Below are 27,140 nucleotides of genomic sequence, written 5' to 3'. Positions count from 1 at the left end.
AAAGAGAGATAGGTTGGACTTTATCAAAAACTTCTGTGCATCAGAGGACTCTGAACAGAGTGAAAAGATAACCCATGGAATGGGAGAAAATATTTGAAAATCATATATCTGATAAGGAATTGATTCTCGAATTTACCATTTTAACCATTTTTATTTAGTTGTACAGTTCGGTGGCATTAAGTACATTCACATGGGTGTGCACCCATCACTATCATCCATCTCTATAACTTTTTTTCACCTTCCTCAACTAAAATTCTGTACTCATTAAACACCAACAGCATTCCCCTCTCCCCCCAGCTCCTGGCAACCACCATTCAGCTTTCTGTCTATGAATTTGACTATTCTAGGTACCTAATATAAGTAGAAGCATGCAGTGTTTGTCCTTTTGGGTCTGGCTTATTTCACTTAACATACCATCGCCAAGGTTCATACATTTTGTAGCATGTGTCAGAATGTCCTTCCTTTTTATGGCTAAATAATATGCCATCACACATATGGAACAAAATGTAACCACATTTTATTTATCCATCCATTTGTTGATAGATACTTGGGTCGCCTCCACCTTTTGACTATTGCGAATTATATTGCAACAAACATGGGTCTACAAATACCATTTTGAGTCTGAGTTTTCAGTTCTTTTAGGTGTATATCCAGAAGTGGAATTGCTGGATCATGTGGTACTTCTATATTTAATTTTTTGAGAAATTGCTGTACTGTTTTCCACAGTAGCTGCACCATTTTACATTCCCACCAGCAGTGCACAAGGGTTCCAATTTCTCCACATCCTTACCAACACTTGCTATTTTCTGTGTTTTTGATATTAGCCATCCTAATGGATACACAGATGTATCTTTCAGGGTAATGTTTGATTTTCTTGTTAACTAGTTGCCTGATATACTGTCAATTCAGAATGATTAGCCAGCCAATTCTTGAAGTTTGGTATAGAGCAAAGTGTGGTAGTATGGCTGCTTTATCTTTGGGCTCTTTAGAAAACTCTATTTTTAAAAACTTGAACACTGTATTAACTAAAGTTACAAGTTACATATCTTAGTTGCATTTACAGTCTTTAATTCTCTAAAGTGTAAAAATAAATACACGTAACACTGTTCCTACAGCTTTATTCATAATATTGAAAACTGAAAACAGTTCAAATGTCCAAAAGTTAAGGTTTGTGTGTATGTACACACACACACACACACACACACACACACACACACACAATAATATATAGTTTTACTTACTGCTATGGAATGATGTCATCATCACATGTTGAATTTAAAGACATAGAACACCAAATATAGTATGCTCTCATTTATTTAAAATACGTTTTTGAGTCTATATTATATATAAATACATGTATAAATCAATATTTGGAAGAACATTCACCAAAATGTTAATAGTGCTTTTCTTTTAAATGATAGGATCTCAGGTTATTTTTACTTTCTTTCTAATTTTTGTGTGTATGAAATTTTTTTCCTGAGCATATATCATTTTTCTATAAATAATAAAACCATTTACTACCCAAAATTCATAATAAAACAAGAAGGAAATACTTGCTGGTATTTAATTAAAAGATTTGGCACCTGGTTTCCTAGGAGAATATATTTCAGAAGAATACTTCATGGTGAGAGAGCTATCCTTGAGTGATGTCTCATACAGAGTATTTTTATTTAAATATCCATGGCAGGGATTGTATATAATTCAGCTTCATCTTCCCCTAGATGTGCTTTCAAAGAGAAATTGTGGTAAGAAAATGCTATTATATATGAATATCATCTCTAAAATATTAAGTGGTCTTAGCCCTGGTTTACTCTGAAAACCTAGGAATGAAAAAACTGTCTAAATCTGATCACAATTTCTCTTCTTGGGTTTCAGGAACCAATAAAATCACGTGCTCCACAGCTTCATTTAGAGTACAGGTTTTATAAACAGCTCGGCAGTGCAGGTAAGTCAATGTTTCCTCCATTTATTCAGCATATAGCTTAGCTGGAAGCCCTAACACATGTAAATTTTCTTGTCTACCCTTTTTGCCAGACCATGTATCTCCCCTACTTGCTGGATAGGTAAATACACATAGTCAACTAAAAAGCTACTTACTCTCTGGCATCTAGAAGGGCAGTTGAGTTGATTAGGGGTCTGTGCTACCATGCCTGCCCACAAACCAACCTGTGAACGCTTTCATCCACCTGAAATACACATGGTATGGTTTTTGCTTTTTGGTAGTTTATTCATTCTCTTTTCATTCCTTTGTGTATACAGAAAGAAAGGAGGAGGTGTTGGTAATTTTCAAGCTGTTTTTACCACATTGAGACTATATATCCATTTTAAAGACATACTACTAAAATATATCTTCTGAAATACGTTAACACTGTCACTTTATCTATTGTTCTCATTAATTTGGAAGACCTATCTATATGATTGTAATAACCTATGACCTCTGAGGATTTTTAAAAAATTAAGTTTATAATTTTTAAAAACATTCCTGTTTTTTGCCAAAAAGGTCAAATTTCTGAAATATCTTACTGGCTTACAGAAAAATATATTGACTGAACAAATGTTACCAACCCTAAGGAGGTTGAACCCATAGGATTCCTTTTGCAGAAGATGAAATCCTTCAGTGCTAGTTTAATTATTTGACATTAATAGACATTCCTCTGCTTTATGCTTCTTCAATGTGACAGTTTTTTGTGAATGACTGAAACATAGTTTCTATTTCAAGTACCATTAGTGAAGGAATTTGAGTTTCACTTCCTAAAATATATACAATTATATAAGAGCCACTGGGTGTTATTCAAGTCATCTTATACCCTGACCATGGCAATAATCAGCCATAGTCAAAACCTAGGGAGGCCAGGATGAGCATTTGTCTTTCATTGAACCTAACATGAGTTCTTGCAGACAGCTCAAATGCGTTCATCTCAGCTGTTATATGCTGCCCCTCCACTGCTCACCTGCAAGTCTTCTTTTAAGCTACGTGTCTTCAATTCCTTCAGTTTTTTGCATTATGTGATTAACAGGTACTTCACTGTCATTGTTCCACTAGGAAGCATGAATGTACACACACACACACTCCTGGTTTTGTGATGTTCCTCTTAAATGAGCCTCATAAAACAGCGCCAATAACTCTGGATTTGGAGACAGTGGGATTATTATCTTCCTTGATCTAGACACAATAGTTCTATTAATTTAGGTGAGCTATTTTAACAGCCATTTTACATAGTTGACTTTTATGCATTTATGGAGTTCTACTCAGTTGAAACCTTTATGTCTTTTTTACATAAGCTGCCATCAACCAAGGCTTTCTGAATTTTTCTGGTTATATAATTGATTTTGATCACCTGAACCTCCTAAGTGTCATCTTATTTTATCCCATTATTACTAAGTATTGGGATGCTTTTCAATCCTAATTCTGTTACTGATGATTACATATTGACTGTTTTTTAATTATAACTGCATATCCCCCCTGCCCCTTCCCTAAGACTACTATAAGCTCCTTAAGAACAGGCTTGTGCCTTCTTCACCCTGGTGTCTCAAATGTATCTCAGGACCCTACATAGTTCTTTCACATAATAGGAAGCTGGGAAGAATTCTGGTGACAGAAGGAACTTAGGAAGATTTGATAAGCATGCGTTTTAGATTTTTGCCAAGTTATTAAGAAAAATATTCCCTGGGGATGGCTAAAAAAGGGAAATTATTTATTTATTTATTTACGATAGGTAAGAAGTGGATTTGTTTAGAGAGATACACATTCCGTAGACAGAATGTGGTCCGTCTCAAAAGGCGAGAATGGCCCTGGGAGAAACACACTCCACAGAGTGTGGGCCGTCTCAGAAGGCGAGAGGCCAGGAAATTTATTCTGAAAGTAGATCAGTTGACAAAGTAGACAAGATTTCACCATGTCTCCCTATAAATGTGAGCATGAACACTAGAGCTTGTTCCTAAGTTACAGGCACAAGCATTTCTCTTCCTATTTTTCTAGAGTGAAGTTCCCAGCTGCAAATGTTACTCATCAGTAGTTAATGTATGAGCAGCTAGAGCACACATGCCCTTCTCTTCAGAACCAAGGTGATGTTGTGGCACTGTAAATAAACAACCTTTCACGCTGAAAGCACACAAACCAAAATTATCCAATCATTGGTTTTACTCACGGGTGCTTTGTCTGTCATTATTCAGCACAGGCTGAAGATTTGCAAGCTATTTGGGTATCATGATGAGGAATACTTAAAAAGAAAAAAAAGCCCATTGTGACTTAGGTTTGTTCAAGGAATTAATCAGTACTTACGAAATAAATGGATGAAATTTGGGGGGAGAAATGAGTGATTATGAATTTAAAGGACACTGGTATAGTTATTGTGACCAGAGCTTGAGACTTTAAATTCCTAAAATAAGAACTTCTGTGTTGGCTTGAGAATATGACCATTTTTTCCTTAAGTACAAAAGTCTTATTCATTACCTTGCTTTTTGACCCCTACGTTGCCCTGACTGTATGATCTGGAAATTCATACCAGTTCTCTACTCATGTGTAGATAGAACAAAAATGGTAGTACTGGCTGATTGTGAACATGGTTTAAGGTGGAGCTCTTCCTGATTGTCCCTTCTTTTCCTTGTTTGATCTCTAACTTCTTCCCTTCTATACCGTCGTGTTCTACAGTGAACAGTCACAGTTCAAGCTTTCTTTGCTGATTGTAACTTTGCCATCAAGAATTTCAAGACCTGATTATTTACTATGAAGGTTATCTCTAAGATAATCAGGGAAGAAAGAGGAGGGCCTTGAGAGTCTTGAAACTGAGGACTTTGGTCTTCCTAAAAGCTACCATTTTTTTCCTTTTTCATTTATTGTAGAAACCAAATTATGAAATATTAAAGGATATTTTGAAAGGAGGTGGTGGTCCATGTTCTTATCACCCTAACTCAGCCACATTTTATTTGAATATTTCTCTTTTTCATATGCAGACATATTTCATAGTTAATCTCAGTTCACATGCAATTGCATGTCTTCATTCACTGAACATTGTAACATTTGTCTTGACGCTGCATTAGATACATGTTTCTAATCATTGTATAATATCCTATCAGCTTTGTAGACCATAATTTAGGCATGCATTTTGTGCTGTCAGACTTTTAGCTTGTTTTTATTTGAAGAAAGCATTTCTCCTATTGATTTCTGATACCTGAGTGTATAACTCAAAACTTTTCTTTCATATGTTCTGCCATTTACTCCCCATATGATACGATGGTGATTTTCAAATGTTTAAAGATCTATTAAATGATAGATTAAGTTTATTCCAAAGGATTCCAGAGCAAAAATTATAGAAAGAAATTTCAGTAAGATAAGTTTGACTTTGTATAACAATTAAAACAGTGTGAAAGTAATCTAAATGTCATCAATATGGATCTGGGTAAATAAATGGTGATATATTTATACCATGGAATTAACTATTAAAAAGAAAGTAGAGCCCTGTGTACTAACATGGAAAGATGCCCCAGTATATTTTTTAAGTAAAAGGTTTTGCAAAACAGTATAGCATGATTATATTTCTGTAATACAAGAAAAACGTATATAATACAGATATGTCCGCATGAGCACAGAAAATATCTGAATGGATATATTAAAAAGTTAATGATTATCTTTGAAGAGAATGATTAGAAATGGGAAGCAGTCTTTAGGTTTGCACTTTAATCCTTTCATGTTGGTTGTATTTTTTGCCCTGATCATGTATTATTATTGTATTGTTGTTGTTATTATAATAGCTAATTTTTTAAAAGACTGCAGCAGTGGATTTATGGTTTCTCTCTTACCTCTTCCATCACCAAGCAACCTGTTTCTGTCCCCATTTATCTGGAGCCATGTGTTAACAGTTTCAGGCATAAGGTCAACAAATGATGATAAAGTGGTGCAATATTGTGTTTCCTTTCTTTCCAAACACCTTCTTGTAGGAAGAAAAAAACCAAATTGTGAACTGGAATAAGCTGTCTTATGCAATAGGATTTCCTGTCTCTTAGCAGGAGGGCAGTTTTCAGGCAGAAGTTAAACAGTTATGCATTCTGGATGTCATAAGGGAGATTTGTGCACTGGGTAGAAAGTTAGAATACGTGACTTTTTAAGACCTATTTGAACACTGAGATTGTATTAAAAACTTTAAGGACCATGTTACCATGCAAAAAACATCCTGGTGCAGATATTTATCCTTGGGGCCTTACTCAGTCTCAGAAGACATAAACTTATTTTTCTAAGTTAACTACGTCATAAATATAAGCCTGGCAAAGTGGACACCCAGTAGTCAGTGACTCCAAATGGGAACATTATCTACTATTTTCACATACTTGGATGTGTGCGGGTGGGGTAGATTTTTATTTGCAAATTATGGTTCAGTTATTGAGCCTGATATTGCTGGAGAATTTCCAAATTTATTACAAAGAAAAACAGTATTTTTAAAATGTGAACTCTGCAACTATATGTAATGACTATGAAAAATTATTATATTATTCTTTTCCTCACTGTTGGAACATCAAAGTTTTAGGTTTTCTCCGGTGACTAAACCAAATACATTATTCAGTTTTGTCTTATTTTTGCTTCATTTTCTCTTATATCGTTGTTTTGATTTTTCACAGTACAAAGGGCTTTGGCACTGAGCGCAATTATACTTTTCTTTTCAGATGTAACTTTGTATAGGTTGTTCTGAGTACACAAGATTAGAAATAAGGGACTTAAAGATTGACTCTGGCTTCCCTGGGGCTGGCTTGCCCTCCTGGTAGCTTCAGTATTTGTTTGGTACAATGGGCCAGCTTCACAAGAAAGAACAGTATTTAATCATGGTAATTAAAGACTGTAAGCCTTGCATTCAGCAGATGAAAGCACCCAGTGAGTTATAACCATCTTTCTTATTTTCTTATCATTTTCTTCAGTGATCAGTGTTGGGTTAATTGTATTATAGTCACCATGGGTAAGTCTCAAACTTATTTTCCTGTTATGGGAATGTTTTTAGGTTTCCCTATGCTCTGAGTGTCCTTTTACTTAGGAGAGTATATACATTGTCAGTTTTTAAATTTCCCAGCCAACAAATCTTTTATCCAGCACACCTCCCACTTTTGCTTATGTCCTAACACACAGGAACAGGACATGTGGATGACAGGTTTGGGGCAGAGATAGGCAAAACCAGTGGCCTCAACAGAGAGGAGGCCTAAACATAAGAGAGGGACAGTAGGAGCATGAAGGTTCATAGCTAGATAGGGACTGGTCACGTAATAGGGGTCAGTATATGTTTGGTAATTAAGTAAAAGATGAATAAACCAGAACCAAGCACGCAGCTGAAGTGGCAGGAGAGAGAGGGAGGAAGGGAGAGGGAATGAGTCAGCAAGAGCAGGAGCAAATCAAAGAAGATGGGGGGAGGGGTGAGTAGGCAAATGGCAAGAAAATAGGATTCTAGAGGCAGAAGTGAGAGTGCAAGTGATAAAGTCTGGTGGAGGCCTCTGACTTAGCCAGAAGGAGCAATAAAGTTGCCTTCTGTTACTGTTCTCCGAGTTAGCTGTTTCTTAGGAACAGTGGTTTTGAACAATAGCTTTGACATTTTTAGTAAAAGTAGTAGGGTAGGTTATGGTAAATTCCCATCACTTCACTTGGCATTTGGAAAGGCCTAATTTATAATATAAACAGATAGTACAATGACCTCTTTGCTTCTGGAGCCTTCTTAATTGTATTGAGAGATCCTAAAGGTAGTAGAGGAACTCATCGTGCTCTGGTTAAACATTTAATTCCACTTCCACCCAGCAACCTGCCTGGGAAAAATTCTCAGGGGCTCTGGGAATAAATATCATATCATAGACAATCTAAGCCTGAGCTGCCATGTCCTGGCTTTTCAGCAGCTATTCTAATCTGCTAATGACTATTCTGCTTTGGCTTTCTTGTAAAGGAGATGGTAATCCTCAAATTAAAGACAGCAAAAGGGCATTCCCTGGCGGTCCAGTGGTTAGGACTCCACACTTCCACTACAGGAGGTACGGGTTATATCCCTGGTCAGGGAACTCCCGCAAGCCTCATGGCAAGGCCAATAAATAAATAAATAAAATCTTAAAAATTAAAAAGACAATAAGATACTTAATGAAATTTCACAGTGTAACAAAGCCCAGGCAAAATCTCATTGGAAAGAGAAAGCAAGTGAACTTAAGCGCCCACTAGGTACTTTATATGGTTATTTCATTTTTCCCATTTTGAGCACAGCGAAGTTTAGTAACTTACTTTACCCAGGGTCACACAATAGGAAAACCTGAGCTAGGAATGTGTTTGTCCCATGTTTTCGTACAGATTTCTGTCTTATGTGTATACCGAGCAGAGGCCAGATGCCTGGCACCTTCTACCCATTATCCCTTGCCTAATTGTAATAGAATAGTGGAAGATAGTTGTAAAAGTGTTAATTGCTGCAAAGCCCCAGAACTTTCCCCCAGTGTAACAGTAGGATTTCCTGTTTCATATGGTGCCCCCAAATTTCATGCCTTTGTTACCTCCAAAATCTTTTATGGCCTTGGGTGATCTAGGTTTTGAAACATTTCTTTCCAAAGTAAATTAATCATTTTGGTTGAATACTTGTGCCATGTGTGCAACTGAGGAGCTCAGAGCTACCCCACCCAAGCCATTTTCACCCACTGAAACCTTTATGCTATGAATTAAGAAAGTATTCATATTCCGTAATAACCTATATGGGAAAAGAATCTGAAAAAGAAAGAATATATGTATATGTATAACTGAATCACTCTGCTGTACACCTGAAACTAACACAACATTGTAAATCAACTATACACCAATAAAATTTTTAAAAGAAGTATTCATACTCTGCAATTTTGAAGTTTCTGGGAAGGAATGGTTTTATATGTCATGAAAAAAGAGAGGAGATACAGGTTGGTACCAGAAAAAGAGCTTTGAATCTAGGCAACTGTTAAATTAACAGGAACATGGTTCTACTTCAACAGAGAAATAAAGCATAAATCTGAAGAAAATCATGAGAAAGTGTGATATTGGCAAAACTGTCCTATAGTGTTGTGGACTTCCTTAGGAGTACATTATAAATAGGCTGGGCAAACACAGGAAGCAGTACAGAGGAAAATAAAAAATAAGAACATGTGAAGAGATGCTGGAAAGATGGGGATTTTACTGAAAATAGAAGTGAATCATACAACAAGAGTAGTTACAAACAACATGGGTCAGCTTAGATGTTCAATAGTTAGGAGTGCTTTAAGGAATTGAGAAGAAACGTTTTCGTCTCCAGTTGGGCAGAAAGTTTTCGTAACAAGAGAAGAAAGGATGAAATAGTGAACTTGGTAAAAGAAAGTGAAATCTGGATTCTTTCTTGCCATATATAAGTTTTTCAGAAGTCTCTCTGCCAGAGATATTACAGAGAGAGGAGACATATACCACTAAATTCAGGGAAAACCAATCTTAATTAGTTTAAATGGGCAGTCTTGAAATTACATTTTGAGAGCTAGAGATTTAGACACTTGCCATCTCTAATTATAGGCAGTGTGCATAAGTGGAGACAGCCAAGAATGGGAGCAAGGAGAAAAGTTTAGCCCAAATTTTCCCACTGTTTTTCTGTGACTTACTGTTAACCTTGTGCCCCTGCTATGCCTCAGTTTCCTTATTCATGTAACGGGAAACTTCCTCTTTTTTATTGAGTTTGCAGACCTTCTAGGGATGAATGAGGTAATGTCTGTAAAGGCCTTGAATCCTTAAGGAAAAAGTGCTATATAAACACAAGGCAGTATTGTTTTACATTGAAACCAAAGATCTAACTTTCCTGTAGAAATGGAAATATCCTATTTACATTTCTTATAGCTTTGAAAAATATCAGAATGAAGAGATAACAGTTTCATTTTTGAAGAATTTTTGATGGATTCTCAAACAATAGTGACTTAATATTTCCCAGTCCTTTCTCTGACTTAATAGAGCAGAATTCTGCTGTGGTGAACCCATCACATCTGTGATCTTGAGGGAGATGTTTGTTTCTTTCAGAGGAGCTGAATGTGGTCGTGTTGAAATACAGTTATGAGCCTGCTTGGTGAGAATGACCACTTTTGCTTCTACAACTCCACAGCCTTTCGTGCCAGTTTAGAGGCGACACTTGGCCACAGCCGTCTTGTACTACCTGGAAAAGAACCCCAGAAAAAAAAAATCCAATTGTCATACCTATTTTTGTTTTGTAAAATGGAACTGAAACCACTATGCAAGGACCAGGCCAAAGGATTCATTAGTATTTGGTCCTTATCATAACTGGATTCATCTCTGAATTCTCAAAGGAAGTGGTCTTACTAGTGATGAACTACTGAAACATCACAAGTAAGGTTTATTACAGTGGTCTGTGGGAATGTTAGTGAATGTCATTGCCCCCCAAAATGAAAGATACAGATGGTTGGGCTGCCTCCTGCCTCCAGTGTAGTAGGTGAGATTTCTTAGGAAGCCAGACAGTGTAAAGGAACAGATAGTAAATATTTTAGGCTTGGTGGGCCACTTGTCTCTGTTGTAACTATTCAACTTGTGTTATCTATATTCAACTCTTGTTGTCCTTGTAGCACAAACATAGCCATAAACAGTTTGTAAACAAATGAGCTATATTCCAATAAAGGTTTATTCATGGACACTGAAATTTGAATTTCATGTAATTTTCACTTAGGAAGTATTCTTCTTCAAATTTTTTTCAAATATTTAAAAATGTAGAAACAATTCTTAGTTCTCTAATCATGCAAAAGTAGGTGGGCCAGATTTGACCTAAAGACTATATAGTTTGCTGGTCTCTGCTCTAACATGGCAGCGACCAAAACTCCTTATTCTTTTTTTTTTTTTAATTTAATTAATTAATTTATTTATTCTTGGCTGCGCTGGATCTTCGTTGCTGTGGGCGGGCTTTTGCAAGCGGGGGCTACTCTTCGCTGCGGCGCGCGGGCCCCTCACTGCCGTGGCCTCTCCTGTTGCGGAGCACGGGCTCCAGGCGCGTCGGCCTCTGTAGTAGTGGCGCATGGGCCTAGCTGCTCCGCGGCACGTGGGATCCTCCCGGACCAGGGCTCGAACCCGTGTCCCCTGCATTGGCAGGCAGACTCCCAACCACTGCGCCACCAGGGAAGCCCTCCTTATTCTTTTTTATCACTTAGCTCAGTTTGCATAACATAAGAATTACCTCGAGACTTCCCTGGTGGTCCAGGGGTTAAGACTCCGTGCTTCCAATGCAAGGGACACGGTTCAGTCCCTGGTGGGGGAACTATCCTGCATGCTGAGTGGTGCAGCCAAAAAAAAAAAAAGAATTACCACAAGGAATACTTCCTTATTCCTTATATATATTCCACCCTTTTCTAAAAAATAAATTTATTTATTTATTTATGGCTGCATTGGGTCTTCGTTGCTGAGCACGGGCTTTCTCTAGTTGCGGCGAACGGGGGCTACTCTCGTTGTGGTGCAGGGCTTCTCTTGTTGTGGAGCACAGGCTCTAAGCGCATGGGCTCAGTAGTTGTGGCTCGTGGGCTCTAGAGCGCAGGCTCAGTAGTTGTGGCGCACGGGCTTAGTTGCTCTGCAGCATGTGGGATCTTCCCGAACCAGGACTTGAACCCATGCCCCTGCATTGGCAAGCAGATTCTTAACCACTGAGCCACCAGGAAAGTCCACATTCTACCCTTGAGGCGCTGTAATGAGAGAACTTACAGAGAGAGAGCCATATCCCTCATTCTGTGGACTTTTCACAGTGTAATATGCTGCTGGATTGTGAGCACTTTTTTTTCCATTTATTTTATTGAAGTATAGTTGGTTTACAATGTGTGTTAATTTCTGCTGTACAGCAAAGTGATTCAGTTATACATTCTTTTTCATATTCTTTTCTATTATGGTTTATTACAGGATATTGAATATAATTCCTTGTGCTATACAGTAGGACCTTGTTGTTTATTCTATATATTATAGTTTACATCTGCTAATCCCAAACTCCCAATCCATCCCTCCCTTACCCTCCTCCCCCTAGGCAACCACAAGTATGTTCTCTATGTCTGTGAGTCTGTTTCTGTTCATAGATAAATTAATTTGTGTCATATTTTAACTTCCACATATAATTGATATCATATGGTGTTTGTCTTTCTCTTTCTGACTTACTTCGCATAGTATGATCATCTCTAGGTCCATTCATGTTGCCACAAATGGCATTATTTCATTCTTTTTTATGGCAGAGTAGTATTCCATTGTATATATGCACCACATCTTCTTTATTCATTCATCTGTTGATGGACATTTAGGTTGTTTCCATGTCTTGGCTATTGTAAATAGTGCTGCAGTGAACATTAGGGTGCATATATCTTTTCGAATTATAGATTTCTACAGATATATGCCCAGGAGTGGGATTGCTGGATCATATGGCAACTCTATTTTTAGATTTTTTGAGGAACCTCCATACTGTCTTCCATAGTGGCTGCACCAATTTACATTCCCACCAACAATGTAGGAGGGTTCCCTGGGTTGTGAGCTTTTTAAGGGTGAGAAGCATCTTTTATTCATTATAGTATTATTTGCATATCACTTAATCCAAAGAAGAGACTCAACAAATGTCAAATTGATGAAATCTCAGTATATAAACTCTTCCAGCAGGATTTCACTGGCAGTGAGATCACCAAGTTAAGTGGCAGCTTCTTTCTTTTATGTGTACACTCTCCTCTTCAAGATCTCAGCGTCTTCTTTATTTGCTTATGCTAGCAATTCTTGATTAACTGTATTAAGGAAGCAGAATAGAGATACTAATGAATAATTCAAGATATTAGAACGAAGTCCTCCAAATTTTTTCTACAGGGATTTGGTGTACAGTCAGAGACATGTATATTCACTATTACCTACAAACTTAGAGCATCCAAGAACTGCCTGGCAAAAGGTCTGGAATTTAAGCCCTTTGAAGGTAGGAATTATGTGTGGTTCTCATGAATATAATGGCTGTAGTAGTGCACATCTTCATACATAAATGGCCCATCAGCAGGTAGAAAATTATTTGGACACAATCACATTGAAACAGTTGTCATAATTTGTCAACTTTTTGCTTGGCTCTACTCTCAACAGTTATAGTTCAGAAAAGATAGGACTCTAGATCTCTTACTATGCTACCTAAAAAAGAGAGTAACTTTTTAAAAAAATATATTTATTTGGCTGTGCTGGGTCTTAGTTGCAGCATGTGGAATCTTCATTGCAGCATGCGTGTGGGATCTAGTTCCCTGACCAGGATCGAACCCAGGCCCCCTGCATTGGGAGCACGGAGTCTTAACCACTGGACCACCAGGGAAGTCCCAAAAGAGAGTAACTTTAAAGAAGGAATTTACAACTGTGTGCAGCTTGCCCAAAGGAAAATTTTTTTTCACTTAAAAAATTATTTTGTTAAGTTATAGAGAAAATTAATATCATTGAAGGTTTAGAAAAATATATAATAGAAAGATTTAATCTCTCTACTCAAAACTACTATTCTCATGTGTACTTCCTTAGTCTTTTTTTTTTTTTTTTTTAATTTATTTTTGGCTGTGTTGGGTCTTCATTGCTGTGCGTGAGCTTTCTCTAGTTGTGGCGAGCGGGGGCTACTCTTTGTTGCAGTGCACGGGCTTCTCATTGCGGTGGCTTCACTTGCTGCAGAGCATGGGCTCTAGGTATGTGGGCTTCAGTAGTCATGGCACGTGGGCTTAGTAGTTGTGGCTCGCGGGCTCAAGAGCGCTGGCTCAGTAGTTGTGGCACACGGGCTTAGTTGCTCCGCGGCATATGGGGTCTTCCAGGACCAGGGCTCGAACCCATGTCCCCTGAATTGGCAGGAGGATTCTTAACCACTGCACCACCAGGGAAGTCCCCCTTAGTCTTTTTATGTATATATTTTCATTAAAAAATTTTCTGATTTAAATATAAGATGGGGGTCTGTTTATCAAATGGGAAGGTGTAAGTTTCACACAGTGCTGAGGTTCTTTTAGCTTTATTATCCAATATGGATTTGAGAGATGAGATGCTAAAGGGATAGAATGAGTTAAATGTCAAGTTGAATATTATGATTGGAAAACAGTTGAAATATTGAAGATATTGAAAACATTTCTAGGCATATAATAAAAAATGTTAGAGAATAAGTTGCTGGGGCCCATCTATGTTTGTCATGTCTCCTATATTGAGGCACCATCAACTACAGGAGCTTCGTAGCCTAATTTGAGTATAGAGGCTTTGTTCAAAATCCTAAGATAATTCTCAGAACACCGTATTTCAGTTCAGTTAGCTGCTGGGATAACCTAATAATCAGTCAATATCTAGACCACCACCAGCTGTCACAGATCATATCTCACACCTATATACTAGTTTATAGGTATCTTATTTAAAATTCTAGGATTTCGGGACTTCCCTGGGGCTCAGTGGTTAAGAATCCACCTGCCAACGCAGGGGACACAGGTTCAATCCCTGGTCCAGGAAGATCCCACATGCCGTGGAGCAACTAAGCCCGTGCTCCACATCTACTGAGCCTGCACTCTAGAGCCCACAAGCCACAACTACTGAGCCTGCGAGCCACAACTGCTAAATACCGCGAGCCTAGAGCCCGTGCTCCGCAACAAGAGAAGCCACCGCAATGAGAAGGCCCCGCACCGCAATGAAGAGTAGCCCCCGCTCACTGCAACTAGAGAAAGCCCGCATGCAGCAACGAAGATCCAACGCAGCCAATAAATAAATAAATAAATAAAATGCTAGGATTTCAAGGGTGACAGTTTTTCTAAGGAAACCAACTGTTAAACACAGTGTAGTCACATTTGAGGTCAGGAGCTAAAGTTAGCACACAGGTGAAAATCACACATAATCAGAGTCAGCCTTGAAAAATCTCTCAAATTGCCCATGGCGTATAGAGTGTAGTCTAACTGGATTTGTGTATATGATCATACTCAGTAAATATGCATGGTATGGATGTTTAGTATATACAGTGCTGCAGAATTTATGTAATAAGGTATGCATCTTCAAAATATGGTAGTTTTTTTTATTTCTTAAACTTTTTTTTGGCCAAGCATATATCATTAAATTTAAGTAAGTGGATTTGATGCTTACGCCATTCCATGTCTCACTCTTCCTTCTTTTTGCTAATTTTTATGAAAGACTTGACCTAGTACTATGTTAGCTGTTTGCCTCTCTGTTTTCTATCTGTAAGCTCCCTAAGGAGAGAGTCTGTGTCTTACTTATCTTTTTTTTTTCTTCTCTCCCTAAAGCATCTAGTGTAGTGTCTTGCACATAGTGTTTAGGAAGTGATGGTTAAAGAAGAGGAAGAGGGACAGTTATGTGTGTGTATTGGTAAACACCATTTGATTACAAATAACAGAATCTATTCCAATTAGCTATGATTCTAAAGGAGAATTTACTGAAAAATCATAGGGACATATCATGGAACCAAGGAAGGAAATATACAGGTCTCACTAGGGATTGGAACAAAGCACTTAGAAAGCCTCTAGGAACCAAAACAACTGCCCTTTGTCCCTGGCTTTCTGTCTAACTCTTCTGGACTCTGACACTGTATTTGACCCTCCTTCTGCTTAGGGTCATAAAATTTTATGCCTTGGCTTCTGTTAGCCCTCTTCATTTGCTATGTGTTACCAGCCTTCTCTGCTTCTCCTTAACATTTGGTGGAAGAAAGCCTTTTATGCAGCCCTTCTCCATTTAAGCACCAGCAGAGATTGACTGGAGTCCTGTATCTCAGTTGCAAGCTCCAGGACTTCCCTGGTGGTCCAGTGGTTAAGACTCCACGCTTCCAATGCAGAGGGCACAGATTTGATCCATGGTCGGGGAACTAAGATCCCGCATGCCGCACGTCGTGGCCAAAAAAAATGCAAGTTCCTAGGAAAGAGACCGGCTGACTTAGCTTGGAACAGCCTTCCAGTTCTGGTCCCAATGCCGTGATGAGGGTGCGCAGGATCACATGGACTCCACCACTCAGCATAGAGCACGTTCTCTAAGAATGTGGCTTAAGAACTGGGAGAAGACAGTTGACAGTGTGACAAGAAAATGGTGGACTCACAGACCTTACTTTTCTTTCTCTTCATGTAACCGTTGCTAGAAAGCAAAACATTTTGCCTTAAGACAGTTCAGCATCTTGAGATTCTCAAAGTGGGGAGTAGAGCCTGAAAACAACCACCGTGTGATGTCCTGGCAAAGGGCAGTGAGTACTCCCAGAAAAAGAACTCCCTCTTTCATTGCTGATTGTGCCTGTGTTTATTGTACTTATCATACGCTTGTTGGAAAAGAATAATCTTAAGAGAAAAATCTGCTTAACCTGTGTTAAGAGAGACAGAGCTTCTCATACTTAGAAGGATCTGGAATGATGAATTTAAAGCCATTTCTGCCAAACTTTCACCCTTTGAAGGACCTGCTCCTTTCAGCATGAGTGGCATATTTGAAATAAATAAACATCAGGGCAACAGCAGAAGCCTCATATTAAAAACAAACAAAAAAGTTAAAGTCCTGTCCACTGGGTAAAGGATGAGGAGTATATTTGGATATACTTTGCAGAAGGAGCAGCACCAGGGTCACTGTTGTTCCTCTCAGAGAGAAGAACCTAAATATGAAAGTGTGCTTGAGTTGGTGAGTCAGTAGCAAGAGCCCGTGACAGGTATATGAAAACCATCTCCGTCTTGAAACAGACTCACAGACATAGAGAATAGACTTGTGGCTGCCAAGGGGGAGGGGGTGTGGGGGAGGGATGGATTGGGAGTTTGGGATTAGAAGATGCAAACTAGTTTGTATAGGATGGATAAACACAAGGTCGTACTGTATAGCACAGGGAACTGTATTCAATATCCTATAAACCATAACAGAAAAGAATATAAAAAGAATATATGTATATGTATAACTGAATCACTTTGCTGTACAGCCAAAATTAACACAACATTGTAAATCAACTATACTTCAATCTTAAAAAAATCTCTGGGGGACTTCTCTGGTGGCGCAGTGGTTAAGAATCTGCCTGCCAATGCAGGGGACACGGGTTCGAGCCCTGCTCCGGGAAGATCCCACATGCCGCGGAGCAACTAAGCCCGTGCGCCACAACTACTGAAGCCCACACGCCTAGAGCCCGTGCTCCGCAACAAGAGAAGCCACCGCAATGAAAAGCCCACGCACTGCAACGAAGAGTAGCCCCCGCTCGCCACAACTAGAGAAAGCTCGCGCACAGCAGCGAAGACCCAACGCAGCCAAATAAATTAAAAAAAACAAAAAACAAAAAAAACTCTGTCTTACAGTATATGGAGCAAACTTCAGACAAGGGAAGGTGTGTTGTGCTTTTCATCTTTTCCTCTTAAAGAGTGTGTGTGCATGTGTGTACATTTCCAAATCTACCTACCTTGTCCAGAAAACATTTTAAAAGGACATTTAAATGCTTCTATTGATGTTACAGCGTAAATCCAATCTGTAGCAAAAACTTTGTGAAGCCAAAATAGAAAGGATTGTTTCATTTACTGGGCTTGGAAAGGCATAATTGTCATACCCCGTACTAGTTTGCTGGTCTTTGATGGAGCTAATTTAGTCGTGATAGCACTATGAATTCCTTTCCGTTCTTCCAAGGACAAAACGTCATGACTTTTAACCTTTATTAGCTAGCTACAGTAGTTAGCCATAAATAGGAACAGATATTTCTGAAGCCCAACACTCAGTACACTTCTGGACTAGGATAAATTCTATGGTTGTGTGTCCTTTGTGTTATTTTCCATAGTTTCGAGCATTGGGACATTTCTCATGTTACGGCTAACAATGTACTCTACAGTATCGTGAAATATAAGCATAAAAGTTCATATGTAATGCTGTGAGAGACTTGCTTATCTGTTAGAGCCAAACCCTTGTGGCCCTTCTCTGCTCCTTAAAACTCTCAAATAGCTCTAAGTCACATGAGGCATAGAGAGTAATTACCTTTAATTATGTACATAAAATTTATTCCTCTCTCTTGCCAAAAAAAAAAAAAAAAAAAAAGCACCACTTCTATTTTAGATACTTGGCTGGTGAAGATTTGTTGGGCCAGTAATTCCTTTAATTGCAAATAGGGAGTTGTGAGTTTATTATAGAAATTGTGTGGCCTGCATGCACCTCACAGTTATGCAAAGTACTGACACCTTTTCAGTGCATTGTTTTGCAAAGTACAGAACTGCTAGAGATATTTGCTCAGTGTGAAGGCAGAATTTGTTATTTGGATTTTGACTTCTTTTAAGGATCTTCATGAAAAATAGAAGGCAGAGTTCCAAAAATAGACCCAAGTAACTTATATGTATGTGGCCTGGGCTGGAGTGTGGTGATTAGTTCCAGAAAACTATTATAGTGCTTATGCAGGCAAAGGTTTAGAAAAGGTCAAGCACCAAAGCCTGTCAGAAGAAGCTTGCTTATAAGTTTGCACAGACCCTAAAGTTTCTGATGTCATTTTCTCCCTTTAATTCTTGATCATACTTTACTTTTCTGTCTTTACTCACATCTCTCTTACTATGTACCTGCATGTTTCTCTTCCTTCTATGTCCTCAAAGCCATTCTTCAGACATTAAGAATAGCTTAGTGGCTGCCCTTAGAGAATGCCTTTTGAAGGAGGGCAGAGGCAGAAGTCTCAGTGACCATCATAGGACTGACCGCAGCCCTCAGTCACTCCCCCTCCTTAACTCATAGTTTGTCAAGGTTAATCATTAAGAGAGAAGGTAGCATTTAGCATCCCCAAAGCTATGGAGTTCTATGGAATGAAAGACATGAGTCGTTGAAGTGAATTATTCCTATGCGTTATGAGAAGGTGAAAGCCTGTATCTACTGTCTTGTATTAAAACTCAGTGAATTCCTTTCCAGTGTCTCTCAGTGTCATTGTGAGAGAGAATATTTTCCTTAAGTTCCAGTAACAGACTACATGAAGATAGATAACGCCTCACATCCGTTATCAAAATGATAATCCAGTTGCTAGCTAAGCCCTTTTGTATTTGTAGAATATAATGTATCTATATGCATACTTAAGACAAAAACCAACAAAAAGATCAAGTTTTAACATTTGTGACCAATATTTTCATCTTTCAACGACTTCTAAGTAAGTGCTTTATATTCCACCCACTTAAAAGAAGAGTTTGTCAGCTCTGTACACCTCTGCACTCTTTTGTGCTTTCAACAGTCTGACACACTTTTAACTTTTCTCTCCATTTTCCTCTTTCTTTATGCTTCATATTGCTTTAATTCATCTTTTCTTACCAACCTGTAGAGTCTCTTACTAATAATTACTTTAGTCATAGCGCAAGGAGATGAAGTTTTCACTAGCAAGAACTCAGCATCAGCTGTGTCCATAGCACTACGGTGAGTAATTTGAGGGCCACAGAGTTATAAATAACATGGTCACTGCGCATTGGAAGGAAAATGTAATGTTTATTGAGCTTTCATAATGTTTTTTGTAAGACATTGTTGTACTACTCTCAAGGAGCTCACTAAGGTATGTAAGTAACTATAACGCACACAGAATGTGTGGAATGTTATTTTTTTAAGTTACCTATAAAATTATATGGAAGTTCTGAAGGGAAAAATGGTTTCTAATAATGGGAAACAGGGAAGGCTTTTTAAAGAGGGTGGTAGCTATGGGGCTGAACTTTCAAAAGGAGGTATAATTTACTTGAACATGTTCAAATAGAAGGGTAAAGAAAGCTTTACAAGAATAAAATAAGCTAAGGCCCAGAGGCAGGTATGTGTCTGTTCATACATTTATTAAAGAGGTGTTCACTGAGCATCCCACTTGGGTTAAGTACTGGTCTAAGCTAAAGCCCTGGGGATACAGTGGTGAATAAGAGTAGGCATTGCCCCTAACTTACATTCTATATTTATTTACTTTTTATTTTCGACTGTGTTGGGTCTTCGTTGCTGCGCGCAGGCTTTCTCTAGTCGCGGCGAGCGGGGCCTACTCTTTGTTGCAGTGCGTGGGCTTCTCATTGCGGTGGCTTCTCTTGTTGCGGAGCACGGGCTATAGGTGCACGGGCTTCAGTAGTTGTGGCACGCGGTCTCAGTAGTTGTGGTTCACGGGCTCTAGAGCTCAGGCTCAGTAGTTGTGGCACACGGGCTCAGTTGCTCTGCAGCACGTGGGATCTTCCTGGACCAGGGCTCAAACCTGTGTCCCCTGCATTGGCAGGCAGATTCTTAACCACTGTGCCACCAGGGAAGCCCCCACTAACTTACATTCTAAAAGGGAGACAACCTGTGATTGGCTCCAGGTAAGCAGAATCAGCAGTTCTAGAGAGTTTCAGAGGAAGGAGAGGGTTGTGGGCTGGAGAAAGCTTCTTGGTCAGGATCATACAGATTGCTAAGTACAGAACCTCTTGTCTGCTCCATTATTGTATGTAAGTCAGCCTCACTTATATCTTTCACAACTCCTTACAGAGCTGAACCACTAGCCGCATATGACTACTGAGCACGTGAAATGTGGCTAATCCGAATGTGCTCTAAGTATAAAATACACACTGGGAGCTTCCCTGGTGGCGCAGTGGTTACGAGTCCACCTGCCAACGCAGGGGCACGGGTTCGAGCCCTGGTCCAGGACGATCCCACATGCTGCGGAGCAACTAAGCCCGTGCTCCACAACTACTGAGCCTGTGCTCTAGAGCCCGCGAGCCGCAACTACTGAAGCCTGCGTGCATAGAGCCTGTGAAGCCACCACAATGAGAAGCCCGCGCACTGCAACAAAGAGTAGCCCTCGCTCACCGCACCTAGAGAAAGACCGCGTGCAGCAACAAAGACCCAATGCAGCCAAATATAAATAAAATAAAAATAAATTTAAAATACACACTGAATTTCAAAGATTTAGTATCCCAAAAAGGGATGTAAAATATCTCAATAATTTCTTTTAAATTCTTATTGAAGTATAGTTGCTTTACAATGTTGTGTTAATTCCTGCTGTACAGCAAAGTGAATCAGTTATACATATACACATATCCACTCTTTTTTAGATATCCTTCCCATTTAGGTCACCACAGAGCATTGAGTAGAGTTCCCTGTGCTATACAGTAGTTTTTCATTAGTTATCTATTACATATATAGTAGTGTATATATGTCAATCCCAATCTTCCAATTCATCCCCCCTTTCCTCTTTGGTAACCATAAGTTTGTTTTCTACATCTGTGACTCTGTTTCTGCTTTGCAATCTCAATAATTTTTAAATTGATTACATGTTGAGGTGATGATATTTTAGATATGAGTTAAATAAAATCTGTTATTAAACTTAATTTTACCTGTTTCTTTTTACTTTTAAAATGTGACTTCTAGAAAATTTTAGATTAAATCCATGGTTCTCATTCATGGCTTGCATTATATTTCTATTAGCGCTGTTATAAGGCAATGCTAGGGTCCTAGTGTATACTTAGTTCTGTTATTAAAGATGTACTAAGGCAATATGGGTGTATAATACTCAGATAAAATCCTTATTTTTCCTTTTCTTCATTCTTTTGATCTTCTTTTTATTTACTCAGATATCTCTGCCTTTTCAACTTTGTTAATGGCCTTTGCCATAATTTTTAGAGACATCTGCTTAACTAGTAGGTGGTTCAGAATTTAAAGAAACTCCAGGTGAGAGTAAAATAGTCTTAGTTTTTCTAATTTTCGAGAGCTCTTACCCTGCTTTTGCCACTGTGCTTTGAGCTACCTATATGCTTGCTGGTCCCTCAGCCTGCAAGATTATTCCCTCTCCCCACACTCCAACCTAATCGGCTCTTAACCATCCTTCAAGACTCAGCCTATAACCCCCGCTCTCTGCGAAGCCGTCCCCAGTCCCTTCAGTCAAGGTTATATGCTTCTCTTTATTGTTCCCTTGGCACTCTATTCTCACTTGTGATGTTTGATGAATGGACAAACTGACTACCAGACATTTTAAACTTAAATGAGTTTGAAACTGGAAGCAGGGACATTGCAGCACTTATTCCTTAGATTAAGTGAAAATCAGCAAGATAAGTAAGTTCACTTTGCCTCCTTGGAAGTCTTCATGCCTCCTCAGTGACCAAAATTATAAGGTCATCTCAAATGTTCCACCAGGTCACATCTGTTCTGACTGGAGAGGTGTTTGGGTGAAGGCTAAAATGAGGAAAGAATGGCAGGCTGTAGCATCTGTTCCATTGACCGGTTCTGTGGCAAGCCAGTTAACCTCTACTTTCCCATTCAGAAAATGAGCGTGACACTTGGTACTTTACTCTTCCATGGCTATTTTGATGCTCAAGGAAGGGTATTAAGTATTAAGAGAGTTCAGTAATAGGGGACACTCTGCTTCTGTGCTATGATTAGACTGTATGCTTTAGTGGGTTTGTTTTTTCAATCAGGAGACTTCTGGGAAAAATTTGTTAAATGGGTCCAAAGTTAATGAAAACATATGCTTATCTGCTTTTTATACTTTCTGTATTAATCTAAACATATGCCAGGTTGCCCTCTGAATTCCTAATGATATGTTTAATTTATTAGGTTTAATTTAAAGATTGGTACTTGTATTAGAAAAATACTACTAATGCACTCCTGATAGAGTCTTACCTGTGCTTTTTGTAAGGAAAAAATTACTCTTTCTTTATTACTTGAGTTCATAACCTATCAACATCATGAATATCTTGTGATTGTCCCTTAGGTTCATACACAGACTACGTTTTACTGAATCTTTATTAAATTGGTTAATCTCCTATGAAAGTAATGTGACCCAGTAGTCCTCGCTGCCACTCGAGATGTCCGTGGACTTCAGGGTGCAGATAGGTGTATGTGGTATAGTAAAAGAGCCTAGGGGACTTCCCTGGCGGTCCAGTGGTTAAGACTCTGTGCTTCCAACGGAGGGGGCGCAGGGTTCAATCCCTAGTGGGGGAACTAAGATCCCACATGCTGCACAGCACGGGCAAAAAAAAAAGAGCCTGAAACTTGGAGGCGGAAGTGGGGTTTTAGGTCTTGGCTATACCACTCAGTGTATGACCTGAGCAAATCACTTCAAATGAATTATCCATAAAATGAGAATAGTAATTCCTGTATGTACTTGTTAGGATTAAATGGGAAGGCCTATATAAAAATACTTCATAAACTGTAAAGCAGTTTATGGCCAATAGACTTTTGTGATGCAAGTATGCTTTGAGTGGAAATTTCTTATTGTAGTGTTGAACAAATAATGGGGGAGGAAGGATTCTCCTGACTTTGAAATATCAATGATAATTTTGACAAAAACCTAGGAGACTCCTCCAAACATGCTGCTGCTGGCTACGTGTAAGAGAGGAGATAACCTAGTGCTGGGGCTTTGGGAAGAATGAGTCAAGGCAGCTTCTGAAAACGTTTTTAAATACTCTATGGGCCTGGATACTTAAGTAATAGGACGGTAGTACTAAACGTGAAAAGAGGCCCAGCACTGGAAACAGACCAGGGACCAAAGAGGATTTAGAACTGGCAACGTGGGAACATATACTAAAATGTTAAATGTGCATGACCCTTGACTCAGCATTTCCTCTTCAAGGAATCTACCCTCAAGATAGATTTGTATTCATGCCCCAAAATGTAGGCACAAGGATATTTCTGCAGTATTGTATGCATATCTGTCTAGACACGTTCCATTTTCAAATGATAGCGTTCAAGCTCACTTAATGGAGGGAGTGGTGGGGCGGGAGAGAATTTCTTGGCTCACAGGACTGAGAAGTCCAGGATTCTCACCTCAGGCCAGCCAGATCCAGGACCAGCATTGTCCTTGGTCCTCAGGTTTGTGGTATACTTGTCTGTCTGCTTCTCTCAGCTCTGCTTTCTCTGTGTTGGTTTCATTCTCAGATAAGTAGTCTACCTGTTCTCATGTGGTTGTCTCTGGTAGCTTCAGGCTAAGCTCCTTCCAGTTTAGTGATCGAGGGGGTCGAAAATTGCTCCTCCTTCTCTATAGTTTCAAAAAGGCCCAGAGTTGACTCTCATTGTACTGACATAGTTCAAGCTCCTATCCTTGACCCAGTTCCCCAGGGCAGGAGGATAGAATCCTCTAATTAATCTGGCTTGAGTCATATCCTTGGGGTGGCAGTGGGAAATGGCTTGACCCCACTTTAACCACATGTAGTAACAGTGAAGGAATGGTGCTTTCCTGCTGGAAGAGTAAGATGTTACCAGAAGAAGGAAGAAAAGGATGCATGTCAGGTGAAAGCAATAGCTGTTCACTATAATGTCTATTTCTAATAACAAATATACGGATACAACCTAAATGTCCGTCAGTACAGGAAAACTTAAATGTGATACATCATAGGGGGAGATATGATGTAACTTTTAAAGTGAATGATGTGCATACATGTGTTGACAAGGAAAAATGTCCATTATATCATATTAAATTACAAATGAAGTTGCAGGAAAGTATTTTTAATTATGTGTATGTGTATCATCTATTATGGATATGAATACTTTTCATTCATATGTTTCTGTACTGTTTTTGGTTTGCTATTGTATTTAGTTAAAATTAGTATATATCACATTTATAATTTAAAAAACTAATGTCCCAGGTGGCCCCCATTCCAGATAAAGAACTGGAATTGACAAATCAAGAACTATAGAGATGGACTTCCCTGGTGGCACAGTGGTTAAGAATCCGCCTGCCAATGCAGGGGACATGGGTTCGAGCCCTGGTCCAGGAAGATCCCACATGCCGCGGAGCAACGAAGCCCGTGCGCCACAACTACTGAGCCTGTGCTTTACAACCCGTGAGCCATAACTGTTGAGCCCGTGCACCACAACTACTGAAGCCTGCGGCACCTAGAGCCCATGCTCCACAACAAGAGAAGCTACTGCCATGAGAATCCTGCACACACAACGAAGAGTAGCCCCTGCTCGCTGCAACTAGAGAAAACCCGTGCACAGCAATGAAGACCCAACGCAGCCAAAAATAAAATAAAATAAATAAATAATAAATTAATTAATTAAAAAAATGAAATCTATGGAGAGATGGACAGATGATGCAAAAACTGTAAAATAGTATTCAGGTAACTGATATAAAAATATCGGGACTTCCCTGGTGGCGCAGTGGTTAAGAATCCACCTGCCAATTCAGAGGACACAGGTTCGAGCTCTGGTCCGGGAAGATCCCACATGCCGCGGAGCAGTTAAGCCCGAATGCCACAACTACTGAGCCTGCTCTCTAGAGCCCGTGAGCCACAACTACCAGCCCATGTGCCACAACTACTGAAGCTGTTGGACCTAGAGCCCGTGCTCTGCAACAAGAGAAGCCACCGCTATAAGAAGCCCGCGCACCACAATGAAGAGTAGCCCCTGCTCGCCGCAGCTAGAGAAAGCCCGTGGGCAGCAACGAAGACCCATCGCAGCCAAAAATAAATATTGGGAACCAAGGAGGTGGGTAGGACAGATTAACCAGATTAATCTGCCTGTGTAGTAGGGTGGTGGATTTATATCCTGGAAGGATAATGTTAACCAAAAAGGCATGTGGTTTGGAAGAAGTGGGGTAGGGAGCACAGAGAATAACTTTGGCAACCACATGAATGAAAGGGAAGAAGAACGAAGGCGGAGAATGTTGGCAGCTTAGTATAGCGAAGTGAGCAGTGAATCTGGAGTTGAGTGGTCTGGTTGTGTTACTTGGGCACCCTGTCAGCTAGGAAAGGTCACAGTGTCTCTCAGGGTCTCTATCTCATATGTAAAATGGAGTCATTAGTATTTTCCCTTTTTTGTTCATAAGATGACTGTGAGATTGAAGTGAGATGGAAAAGGGCTATGTATGTAAAGAAAAGACCATATAATTCCAAGTTAGGACCAAAATAAAGAATGTGTCTAAAAATGGAGTGGGAGAAGAAAAGGATAAGAAGATGTCATCAGACTTCCTTTGCCCATTAGACAACTTAGATGGCTAATTTCATTGGTCATTTAATCTATTTGGATGGGCAGGTGCTTTATTGAGAGATAGGAAGACGTTTACATTTGTTTGTGTGTATGTTTTTCAGTGCTGTTCACTAAAATGAATAATTCTACATAGTTCACCTGCATGTGGGAACAGCAAAGACATAACTGCACATACCATATACAACCATTATGGAAGAAAATACACAGAAGAAAGTCCATGTAGAAATACTACAACTCTGAATTACTTGGAATCTTCATATTGGTGGCTTGCCCAACAGAACTTCTTAAATATCATTCCCATGAAATCCAAATAAGAACTACTCAGAAATATCAATTATGTTAGCATTCCCACACATTTAAAATCTGATTAATTCGTTTTGCTCTGTGTATTTTAGCATTTTGAGGTTTAAATATTGTGTGTTCCAAATAGAAAACTCAAGTCAGTTTCACTGAATTGTATTTATTTATTTACTTAGTACTTATTCTGCCCTTATCTACCATGTGCTTGGACTGGTGCTAGGCAGCGATATGCAAACATAATTAACACATAGTAGTCACTGCCTTCAAACAACCTTCTCTTAGTTCATAGGGAAGGCAGATACATGGACAAAGAAAGTGTAATGGGAGTGAGGCAGGATTGTCAGGAAGAGGTTCACTGTACTTTGAATAATCTCATTTTTTTTTCTTCTTATTCCTTCTAAATGCCAGCTAAAACTTTCTTTTTAGTTGTTATTGTTCAGGTGTGTGTTAAGAAGAATTGATCATCTCTCAGCTTTTGAAGCTCAGTAGATAGTCTGTCTATATAACTTTTTTTTTTTTTTCTTGGCTGTGTTGGGTCTTCGTTGCTGTGTGCAGGCTTTCTCTAGTTGTGGTGAGCGGGGGCTACTCTTTGTTCCGGTGTGCAGGCTTCTCATTGTCGTGGCTTCTCTTGTTGTGGAGCACGGGCTCTAGGCACGCAGGCTTCAGTAGTTGTGGCACGTGGACTCAGTAGTTGTGGCTCGCGGGCTCTAGAGCTCAGGCTCAGTAGTTGTGGCGCATGGGCTTAGTTGCTCCGCGGCATGTGGGATCTTCCCGGGCCAGGGCTCGAACCCGTATCCCCTGCATTGGCAGGCGGATTCTTAACCACTGCACCACCAGGGAAACCCTGTCTATATAACTTAATCACAGGGACAAAGTGGTAAAATTTCAGAGATTGGGAGGTTTTTTTTTAATCCCATAAATTTACCAGTTCTGAGCTGAGTTAGTCTTTTGGGGAAGAGAAAGGATCCCCTACCCTTCAATCCCACCCCCAATACACAACACACTTTTAAAACATTTTTTATCTTTG

At 39.3% G+C, this 27,140-nt stretch overlaps 1 protein-coding gene across 7 annotated transcripts in view; it reads left to right on the top strand.

Moving 5' to 3' along the window:
• The window catches only part of CSNK1G1 (casein kinase 1 gamma 1), a 196,718-nt gene that overhangs the window by 120,888 nt on the left and 48,690 nt on the right, over positions 1–27,140 (top strand). For all 7 annotated transcript variants that reach the window (XR_014242125.1, XM_082383384.1, XM_082383383.1 and 4 more), the window contains one exon: positions 1,876–1,945. Coding sequence is in view for 5 of the 7 variants with exons in the window: in XM_082383383.1 (XP_082239509.1) it covers positions 1,876–1,945 (70 nt within the window). In the remaining 2 variants the exon portion in view is untranslated. The remainder of the gene's footprint in view (positions 1–1,875; positions 1,946–27,140) is intronic.

The sequence above is a fragment of the Balaenoptera borealis genome (assembly GCF_965194805.1).
Source record: "Balaenoptera borealis genome assembly, chromosome: 3".
Taxonomy (NCBI): Eukaryota; Metazoa; Chordata; class Mammalia; order Artiodactyla; family Balaenopteridae; genus Balaenoptera; species Balaenoptera borealis.
The sequence above is the reverse complement of the archived record's forward strand: the minus strand, read 5'-3'. Positions and strand labels throughout refer to the sequence as shown.